Source organism: Vombatus ursinus, unplaced genomic scaffold, assembly GCF_900497805.2.
Source record: "Vombatus ursinus unplaced genomic scaffold, bare-nosed wombat genome assembly UNPS02014863.1, whole genome shotgun sequence".
In the NCBI taxonomy this organism is placed as follows: Eukaryota; Metazoa; Chordata; class Mammalia; order Diprotodontia; family Vombatidae; genus Vombatus; species Vombatus ursinus.
Genome location: NW_020954641.1, coordinates 7,201,755 through 7,212,777, shown reverse-complemented (window position 1 = coordinate 7,212,777; position 11,023 = coordinate 7,201,755). Strand labels below are relative to the sequence as shown.

Genomic DNA, 11,023 nt, shown 5'->3' with positions numbered 1-11,023 from the left:
CTCAGATTCCTAAAATCTAGCCACTGTTCTGATTCTTAGAATCTAGCCAATACCTCACAGATGCTCAGATTTCTCAAGAGTCTGGCCAATATGGTAGATCTTTAATAAACCTTGTCTTTAATAAAAAAAAGAAAGAAAGAAAGAAAATTGAATGATTGAAAAAGAAATCAATGGGGCAGCTAGTGGCACAGTAAATATAGCACCAGCCCTGGAGTCAGGAGGACATGAGTTCAAATCTGGCCTTAGACACTTGACACTTACTAGCTGTGTGACCCTGTCACTCAACCCCATTGCCTAGCCAAAAAAAAGAAAGAAAAAAAATAAATCAATTTGTAGGATGATAGATTTAAAGCTAGAAGGAACTTTAGGAATTATCTAATCCATCACCTTCATTTCATAAAAGGAAAAATCAAGGCCTAGAGAGAGGAAGTAACTTTAGAGCAATAGGGCAAGAATTATTTATTTTTGTCTTTAGACACTTGATAAATGTTTGTGGATAGATTAGTTTCATACATAAATGGATCATAGGATCATAGATTTAGACCTGGAAGGGACCGTACAGGTCATCTAGTCTACCTTCCCTCATTTTACAAAGGAAGAAACTGAGGTCCAGAGAAACTGAGTAGTTTGCCCAAGGTCATACAGGTAATGAGTGGCACAACCAGAATCTGTTCTTAATCCAGATTCTCAGGCTCCAAATTCAGTACTCTTTTCACTGCAACACACTATAATTTTAGAGTGCTCTTTAAATATGAGCTTTTTATTATAATTATTATAATTAATAATATAGAGAAAATGGTCTGAAAACCAGGATAATTCTACTAAAGCCTCTCAGAACTATGCGGTGACAACCCAGGAATAAGTTACATATGAATGAGCAAGTAAGTATTAGTGTCCTTTGACAGAGTGACTGAATTCTTGCTTGGTTTTCAAAGATGATCATATTCCCCAAGTCTCTTTGAAGAAACCAAGGCCCTTATCTCTGCTCAACTAGCTGTAACTAGAATCCTAACAACCAGTAAGCAGCCAATCTGCCACTTAGTTAGAGAAGAGGTCATAACATCCTAGTCCAGAGAAAACTGAAACTAGAAGTGCCATTGGATGTCATCTCTTTCGAGGCCTTTATTTCATAGGATAGAGAACTGAGTCTCAAAAAGAGGAAGTGATTTGCCCAAGGATACACATTTCGGTTTATTGCAGGGCCATGGCTAGAGATGAGCTCTCCCAAATCTTGGTCCAATGTTCTTCCCTATCCAGAAGGGTCTCTATGGGCTTTATACAGGAAAACCATTTTCTCACACATTATTATCATCCTCTAGAGCCTAGCATAATATCTTGCATACAATTGATGCTTTATAAATGTTTGTTGAATTAAACTGAGCCATCCTCCACTAAATTATGACAATGCCTTATCATAGCATGAAAGACCTTGGCTATGCCAATGGAAAGCAAGCTACTGCAAGTTTCAATGAGCTAGAAAGGATTAGAGAACAGGCCTGGTAATTTGTGCCTCCTATTCAGGGACACGCCTAGCAAAATTTGGAGAGACAGGAGAAGCTAGGTGGCGCAGTGAGTAGAGCTTTGGCCTTGGAGTCAGGAGGACTTGAGTTCAAATCTAACCTCACACACTTGATGCTTATTAGCTGTGTGACCCTGGGCAAGTCACTTAACCCCAATTGCCTCACCAAAAAGAAAAAAAAAATTTGGAAAGGCAGAGAACCATTGTGACTGTAGAGGGTGATGAATTTTTAGACTACAACAACTCTCAAATACCATCTACAATATTCTACATGTGTCTGTACTCATACCAAGGAAAATGATAGCTCTCTGAAATATTGCCACTATCTAAAAACCTCTCCTATGTCTACAGCTTTTTAAGATCAACAAAGCACTTTCCTCATAATCCTGTGGGGTAGATATTTTACAAATGGATAAATTGAGGCTCAAAGAGGTCAAGGCCTTTCTCAGGAGCTCACAGCTAGGACCAAGTGTCAGAGTAAGGATCTGAACCCATGTATCCAGAGAGTCAATCCCAGCGCCCTTTCCATTACCTCACTAACCCTTTTTCTGTTGAATTTAATAAATATGACCTTCCATGGGGTAATAGATGCCTTTAACAAAAGAAAATGAGGTCTCATCTAGACAAGCTTTTTTTTCTTTTCTCTACTTTTTCTTTTTTTGGTCTGCCTTAGGAACATTTGGCCCAGAAGGGCCCTGGGAAATTCCCCATAGGTGGTTTACATGGGAGAATTCAAAACCCTTTGCACACCTGCTTTCAGAAATGCTGACTTGGAGGAAAAAAGGCAGAAGTTGCGTCTCTCCTTGGGGATGACCTCAGGTCTGTCTAACCAGCTTGGCTAGGCCCAGGGCCCATATATGCTTGTGGTCAGGGGAAGGGGGAAGGGAAGGGAGCCAAATCTAGGCACTCGCTAGCAGCAATTCAGCAAACTGAATTAGAGATGGTTCCTGATTTTTTCACCTCTGTGATGGGGCTTGCAGATACAGCCACTGTCCCCATTGTTTGCCCTGTGTGTACTAGTAACGAGCAAAGCACAGCGCCAGCATTTTTGAGCAACGACACCCCCCTCCCCCTTGCCGTTTTTAATCACTTAACTACAAACTGATTTGTCAGCAACAGGAAGCACCATTACTGCCTTCCTCACAAAAGGGAAACTCCTAGGGGTTGCTATGGGGATATATGCAACTGTATAATTACAGATTTATATAATCTTAAAGGCATACACACTACTAGGTCTACAAACGGGGCTCAGCAAATGAAGTAGGGTAAGATTTGGGAGACAAATGTGCAGTTTCGATCTTCTAAGAGCAATTTGACGACAGGCTATAACTTAGAAGGTTGCCTCAGAAACTGCAGAGAAGTATGGAAGGAGATAAATATGCATTTAGGCATTCTCTGCCTATGACACTACTTTAGTAACTTTAGCTGGGAGAGCAAACTTCCCTGACTCCGGTCTCTGCTTCCATGACGTCTGCTCCAATTTTCCACCAAAAAAGGACACTCTTAGAACATTACATTAATGCAACTTGGGGAGTGTTCTTTTCCCCAGAAAACACCAATTTTCCTCCAAAAGATGTTGTTTAGCTAAGGAAAGAAAAGAAAATTAGCTTTGTGTTTTCTGTGCCATTTTCTGAAGTGACAGAAAAAATTCAAAAGTCAATCAGTCAGTCAATAAACATTTGTTAAGCAGCTATTGTGCTGAAAAAAGACAAAAGACTGTCCCTGCCCTTAAGGAGCTCACAGTCTAAGAGGACACAACAAGCAAACAAATGTGCACAAATAAACTATATACAGTATAAATAGGAATAATTAAAAGAGGGAAGGTACTAGAATTAAGAAGGGTGGGAAAGGCTTCCACTAGAAGATAGGATTTTAGTTGGGACTTTAAGGAAGCCAGGGAAGTCAATAGGAGGAGATGAGGAGAGAGAACATTCCAGGCATGAGGGACAGCCAGAGAAAATGCCTAGAGTTGGGGGGAAAAATGAAGTGGGATTCCCCAAAAGATATATCAGTGGTCAAAAGAGAAGAATAAATGGTTTTTGAAAGCAGAGATACAAACTGTCAGCAAATATTAGAGAGAAAGTGCATCAAACCACCAAGAGTTAAAGGTAATACAAATTAAAAACAACTCTGAAATATCCCTCCTTCCCCCACAATCCTCAAAATATAAATATGACAAAAGACGGAGCAGGGACTTGAGAAGATAGGCACTTTGACACACCGTTAATGGAGATGTGACTTGCCACAGCTGTTCTGGAAGATAATATGTAATTATGCAAGAAAAAATCACTAAACTGTTCTTATTCTTTGATTCAGTATTCCCACAGCCAGTCATAAACTCCAGGAGGGTCAATGACAGGAAAGGAGGTCAATGACAGAAAGAAAGGTCCCTCATATACCAAAATACTCATGGAAGTACTTTTTGAGATGGTAGAAACTAGAAACAAAATGGGTGCCCATCAAATGGGGAGAGGAACTAGAAGAAAAAAAAAATTGTGCTATGTGAATGTAATACAATATCATGGTACCTTGAAAATGACAAATAGGAAGAATTTTGAGAAACATGGAAAGACTTGTACGAACTTATCCAGAACGAAGCAGTACAAGGAAAACACTATATACAATATCTACTCAAAAATAATTCAGATTAAACACAAAATCAATTTTGATTTCAGAGGACCGATGATGGTGAAAGACCTTTCTTTCTCTCAGTAGACCGGTGGGGTATCATGGGAGTGGAATGTTGCAGAAACTGCCGGACACGGTGTATCAGTTGGTTTTCTTTTACTTTGTTATAATAGGGGGTGAGGGCAGAGATATTGGGAAGTGATATATAAAAAAATAGTCATCTATACAATCTTTTTTAAAAAGTAATTTACTTTCCAGAAAAAAAAAAGGAGTCTGGAGAGAGCTAGGGCTCAGCCTCTCCTGGAGTGATGAGAGGTAGAATCAGCTTGAGCTATGATAAATGTCTAAGCTCTTTTCACCAATTGGTCCATTAGACAGTGTCTGTACTGTTCCACTCCATAGAGCACTTTGAAGATTAATTTTAGCTCAGCTATTGCTTGCCAAGCAGAAAGAGATGGTATTGAGTCCACAGGGAGAGCTGACAGAAGGCAAAGGCCATAGGAGAGAAGTCACTGGTACATTTCTGTCCAAAGGCAATAGTCATTTTCTAGGACTTGGCAGAACAATGTGCGACTGTCTTGTTTTAAAGGTTCTAATTCTAATACCTTTCCAATCCAGAGCTCCTTTATGGGATGAGACCGACAGGCCAAGGTAAGCACTTAGGACATAGGGATTTTTTGATCCTTTTCATCACTGCCCATCAGCATTGGGTTACAGTTCAGGAAACTTGAACTTGTAGAGTCAAGGGCAGCTCTATGAAGTACTCCACCTGTTCAAATGATACCCACAAATCCACCATTTGTGACATTGCAGGGGGTCATTCAAGGACACTCTCCCTCCCAAATAATGTCAAAAGGAAAGTTTGCTTTTCCAAATTCATTGTCTCACACCACTGCCCCTGGTATCTTGGACTGACTTGTCCAGCAGCAAGAAAGAGAGAATGACCCCAAGATACCATGTGACCATGTGGAGCTGCCATTATGGATGAAATAAGCTACAGTGAACTTCTTGGAAGAAGGTAGGTGGCAACTGGCCTGATGATTGTGTGACCCAAGTTCTAGTTCTTTCTTTGCTGCTGTGTAACTTTAGCCAAGTCATTTCCTACTCTGGACTTTAATTTCCTCAAGTAAGAGGACTGAAATCTAGGAAGGGGGCAAACATATTTATTAAGTGCCTACAATGTGCCAGAATAAGTGCTTTACAAATATTTCCCTTGATCTTTACAACAACCTTGGGAAGTGCTATTATTATTCCCATTTTACAGATGAAGAAACTGAAGCAAATAGAGGTTAAGTGACTTGCCCAGGGTCACATAGCTAGTAAGTGTCTAGGGTAGGATTTTAACTTAGGTCTTCCTGACTCCAGGTCCAATGATCTATCCATATAGCTAGCTGCCTGTCTAGTTGTCCTCTAAAGCCCCTACCAATATTCTAACATTCTATGTTCCTAACCTGTTTTACATAGAGGAAAAAAAATATTTTTAATGTTATTGACTCAACAATTTATTTGTCTTAATTAAAATATTAGACTTGAAGTCAAGAGAGACCTGAGTTTAAATCCTGCCTCTGAAGCTTATTAACCAGTAACTTAAACCTTAGTAATTATACGACCTTGGTGAAAATCTCTTAACTTCTCCAGGCCTCAGCTTCCGTATCTGGGGAAATGGCTTTTCATGTCCTTTCCAGATCTACATCTGTGGTCCTGTGGTTTCATGTGTTAGCCTTACCTCTACAATAAGATTGTAAAAACAAATCATAGGATCATGACATTTTAAAGATAGTCGGGACCTTAGGGTCTATGTAGTCCAGAACCCTCATTTCACAGATGAGAGAATTGAGCTCCAAAGATTGTGAAATAACTTGCCCAAAGTAATACAGATAGGAAATGACAGAGCTGAGACTCAAACCCAGGTTCGACTCCAAACCCATTGCTCTTTTCATTATACTACTGTCCCCAAAGATATGGCAGTCCTAAATCCTTCCTATACCTTAGGGTGTTTGATTGTGCTACCATAAAGGACCACAGGATTTTTGGGCTCTGGAAGGGACCTTAGAGATCATCTAATCATTGGATAACATACTTAAAGTTAGAAGGGATTTTATAGGTCACTGTGTGCAATCCCTTCTTTTTCTAAAATAGAAATTTAGGCCCGAAGAGAACAAATGATTTGGCTTTGGTCACAAAGGCTATAAGAGATAGATTATTGTCCAATCATGTCTGACTTTTTGTGACCCCGTTTGGGGTTTTCTTGGCAAAGATACCGGAGTGGCTTGCCATTTCCTTCTCCAGCCTATTTTACAGATGAGGAAACAGAGGCAATCAGGGATAAGCCACTTGCCCAGGGTCACACAGCTAGTGTCTGAGGCCAGATTTGAACTCAGAAAGATGAGTCTTCCCAACTCCAGGCCCAACACTCTTATCCACTGCACCACCCAGCCTTATTAGAGGTAGAGCCAGGATTCAAATGGAGGACCTCAAACTACTGATTTAAAATCCGTTATTCTTTACATTAGGCCAAAATGCTCAAGCCTCCCTCCCCACACCTCCATTTCAAGGTGAGAAAACAGACTCAAGTTCATACAGATTCTAGTGATAGAGCCCTACTTTAAACCAGTCTAATTCTAAAGCCAATGAAAATCTTTCACTGTATCCCATTTCCCATATTTCTATTTTTTTCTTTTTTAGGCAAATGAGGTTAAGTGACTAGCTCAAGGTCACACAGCTAGTCAATGTCAATTGTTTGGTCTGAGGCAGGATTTGAAATCAGGTCCTCCTGACTCCAAGGCCAGTGCTCTATCTACTGTGCCATCTACCTGCCCCTTTCCCTCTTTCTTAATCCCTTAGATAGCACCTATTTGGCCCAACGTGAGTATCTGTTCATTCATCTGGATTTGATAAATGAGGGTACAGTATCATTGCATTGGCAACACATCTTTGTCATTTCACCCTGAAATGACTGGTTCATATGCAGCATCTGGTTTTCCAGGATGATTCTCATTTTCCACCTCATTTCTGATTGTGCAGATGTTAAAGAAAAACTTTGCCCTAAAGTCATAGAAGCTCATGAAGCTTAGCCTCCATCCCCCCAAGAAATAGCTCTCAGGGCTGGTAATTGCTCTAAGTTTTTCCTTTGTCATATTTCACTGGGGATGGTGGGGGGGGGGGGGAGTTAAAGAAGGGAGGAAAGCAAACAAAAGAGTTAAGAGCAGAGTTAAATTTCAATAGAAATGTCATAATTTATTCTGCTTGTATAAAAAAAAGTCATCGTTACGTAACAAAATGTCTTCTCAGAAGAAGAAATATATTATTTCAGGTCATAAATAATCAGCAAACATATAACCAACCTTGGCAACTCAAAAAAAGCACTCTTGCCTGGTGCTTTTCCGTCAGTGCTAAGAGAACAAATGTTTAAGGATGTATTTACAGAATTACAGTACTCCAACAAAAAAAAATTTGAGGTATTTGGTTTTTCTAGAAGTGGAATCTGAGGTTTGTGAAAGCTGAACACATCTACACAAATAAATAATGGGCACTTTTGCATTGTATATGTGTGTGTGTGTGTGTGTGTGTATAAATATATATATATATATAAAAGTCAAAGGGGAACAGCCTCTTCTGCTGGCTAAGTGTCCAGAAATGGTAATACTGGTAGGTTTTTCAAACACAAAGACCAAAGATCTAAGAAGAGAGGCCACTAGGATCAGCCCACAAAGTGAGCTATGAAAGTCTTTTTCTTTTGCTTCTCTCCATCAAAGGAACCTGATGTACCAACTAGACATTGGTCCAAGACACACTTCAGAATTGAGCACAAATGAACCTTAGAGTCAGTTCAGTCCAGTTCACCCATGTTGTTCTCAAGTGCGGAATTCAGGAAAGAGTTGAACCCAGATGACATAACAAAGCTGAGACATTATCCCCTAGAGTTATTGCACTTTGTTTTAGACAGAAGGAGCTTCAAGTTCCTTATGTGGTTCTCAAGTAACTTCCCTGAGTCTCTCAGCAGCTTGGGGAAGTGGTCATTGGGCTCTGAAGGTAGTTCAAAGCATTAGAGGAAGAATGGACGGGGATGGAGACTGGGAAATTAAAGACTGTGGTTGTGGAGGTCCCTCTGTCAAGCACAGCCATGGCAGGACTTCCCGCTTCTGCTGAACAATGAGGAGCTAGGACCTGGGACTCGAACTGTAATAACTGACCCATAAAGCTGAAGTTGGGGGAGATGATGCTTCTTCTTTGCTTCACAAACTCAAAGGCCTCATCCAGTTTGACCCGATTGGTCCTCATGAGGTAAGCTAGGCAGATGGTAGCTGATCGGGAGATACCAGCCTGACAGTGAACGAACACCCTTCCTCCTGCATTCTTTATAGAGTCTGGAATATATACAATGCACAATTGTTTACCCAAAAAAAGGTATCATTTTTACACCGGGCTTTTTCTTCCCAGAATAACCCAAACCCAAAGTATGGAAACAACATTCATAATGATTATTTACCTATGAAGTCAATGGCTTCATTGAACCAGGAGCTTATATCAGCCTTGTGGTTGTCCTCCACAGGGATGCTTTTGTACTGGTAGTGATCCTCAAAATGGTTGGGGCAGTTTGCAGAGACGTTGATCAAGGCTGTGATCCCCAGAGCATCCAGCATATCTTTCCTGGATGCATGATAAGCACTGCCTAAGTACAGAAAAGGCAGGATCTCCACTGGACCACCCTGAAATACAAGAATTTTTAAATGGTCACACACAGTCCCAAATTATGCCATGTGAAATATGTGCAAAACATTCAAATCCTTCTGGTGCCTGATTATCTTGGTAAGGTACTGGCTGAGGAACACGAATTCACTAAGTGCAATTACTTAAGGAAGAAATGAGCTAACTAGGCAGTGACACTGGATGGTAGGGGTGGGAGATGATAGGATTAATCATTTTGTGTCACTACAAAACTGAACTATTTGCATTATCTTAGAGAGTGGTCAGCATCCTGTATAGTTAATGTCCTATCTACCTCAATCCATTTAACTCTGAAGGGAAAAAAAAAGATTAAAATTCCTGGTGGCCATTACAGGCTATCTTCTTTGCCCCATCTCACTAATATTAGAGCTCTGTGCCAGCTGCCTTTCTCCTTCATCACTTATACTGACCTGGTCATAGAGTGGTGTGCCACACGAGCTGCACCCTGATTCTGCACTGCCGGGGACGCTGGAGCTCAGAGGTAGGCTCAGACCCAGGGGTGTCGACTGCTTACTGCATAACTCCGAACAGGCAGAGGAGAAAGCTTCGTATCCTCCTGTAAATACAAAATAAACATGGTCCCATTACCTCTGACGACCAGGTATTTCATTCCGCTCCTCATCTTTCTTCCCAACCCAAAAATACACTTTAACAGGAGAGGAGGGCAAAGAAATTTCTAATTTGCCTCTTTTTAGGGTGGGTTTACGATCTTCTGTTGCATCGCTTTTCCTCAAAGAGTTTTTGTTTAAGGGTTCCCAATTTTGTCGAGCATAAGGGCCAGGAGTATTTGAGGCAAAAGTCTCCGGAAGAGAGGTTTTTCAGGGCGCCCCTATCACTAGCCCCACAAGGACTGAGTGGCAGGCTAGCGCAATCCGTACCTTTGAGAAAGCAGATGCGCGCTGCGCGAGCCTCCCTACACAGGGCGCTAGCGGCCAGCACAAGGGTGCTGTCCCTCTTCGACAGCTCCAGCTCTGGGCTGCGCTCGTCCAGGAGCACCACGGCATGGTAGAGGCCAGCCAGCAAGCGGCTCCGCAGCTCCTCGTTGGGCACGATGTGTTCCAGACCCATGGCTCCCTTGGCGCGCCTCTTGACGATGGTGCTGAAGCGCACGTTGACGGAGCCCAGGATGTGCGAGGAGTTGAAGGAGAAGAAAGAGCGGCAGTCCAGGACAAGACACTGAGCCGCCCGCTCCTGCAGCAGCGCTCTCAAGCTCTCGCAGTCCAGGGCACAGATTTCCATGTTGACCATTGCTCGAGGGAGTCCCCCCAGCGTGCTAAAGGTGGCAAAATTGAGAGAGGGAGAATGCAGGATGGAGCCGAGTCGCTAGCGCTCACGAGTATATACCGAACAACGTAGCAGGCAAAACAAATAAACAAAAAAAAAGGTGGGGGGGAGGGTTAAATCCCCTCCTTTCTTTGGTAGGGAAAGGGAAAGAATGAAAATCCACTCGGGTTTGCTGACGCTTTCTGGGGCTGCGCTCCCGGGCTCAGGGAAAGTTCTTTGTTTCTCTCCAAAAGGGCTGGTGTCTTTTTTGTTTTGTTTTTCTTATATTCCTAGGAAAAACACAGCACCCTTAGACCAAGGTATTCAAGCGTTGAGTCTGTGGCTCGAAACAAGCTTCCTTAAGATTTTTGCATTCGAAGAAGGTAAAAGAGAAGAAAAGTGTTCAAATTGAGTTTCTTTTTTTCTTTCTTCCTTCCTGCTTTCCTTTCTATTCAGAGAGTATCAGACAGCTGTACCCTCACAGCGCTTTCTGCTAAGCGCACGTTGGACAAGCTGCCTTATATAGTCCAACCCGGAACTTTTTTTTCCCCCTCTGTGTGTGTGAGTGTGTGTGTGTGTTTGTTTGTTTGAATGGGGCCGGGTCACGTGGTTAGGCGGTGACGTCACCGACCAGTCCAGAGCTCAGCCCTCCTGGTGCCAGAAGCGAAGACGTCATCGCCCTAACAGCAAAGACAACTCAATGCAAACACGGCGCCAGAGCACCAGCCGGGCCTCCCCACCTCCCTTCCCCTCCCCCCATCCGCCCCATCCTGCTCTTTGGGCAGGAAACCAGGTACTGGAGCCAGCAGCTGCTCCCGGGGGGGGGGGGAGGGGACGGAGGAAGCGAGGCCGCTGCCCGCCCTGCCAAGAGCTGATTAAAGGGTA

At 42.4% G+C, this 11,023-nt stretch overlaps 1 protein-coding gene across 1 annotated transcript; it reads right to left on the bottom strand.

The window, feature by feature from the left end:
• Window positions 1–7,358: 7,358 nt before the first annotated feature.
• DUSP1 (dual specificity phosphatase 1) lies at window positions 7,359–10,649 on the bottom strand. Its single transcript, XM_027841920.1, has 4 exons — window positions 9,754–10,649; window positions 9,286–9,431; window positions 8,637–8,856; window positions 7,359–8,514 (listed from the first exon to the last, which is right to left on the bottom strand). The coding sequence occupies exons 1-4, from the start codon at window positions 10,121–10,123 to the stop codon at window positions 8,144–8,146; spliced, it is 1,107 nt and encodes a 368-aa protein (XP_027697721.1). The 5' UTR covers window positions 10,124–10,649; the 3' UTR covers window positions 7,359–8,143.
• Window positions 10,650–11,023: the final 374 nt, after the last annotated feature.

Excerpts from the sequence above, each read along its gene's own strand:
- DUSP1 (XM_027841920.1), bottom strand. The coding sequence starts at position 10,123 with ATGGTCAACATGGAAATCTGTGCCCTGGACTGCGAGAGCTTGAGAGCG. Across the intron at positions 8,857-9,285 it reads GCACACCACTCTATGACCAG|GGTGGTCCAGTGGAGATCCT; the intron begins GTCAGTATAAGT and ends CTTGTATTTCAG. Across the intron at positions 8,515-8,636 it reads TGAAGCCATTGACTTCATAG|ACTCTATAAAGAATGCAGGA; the intron begins GTAAATAATCAT and ends TATATATTCCAG.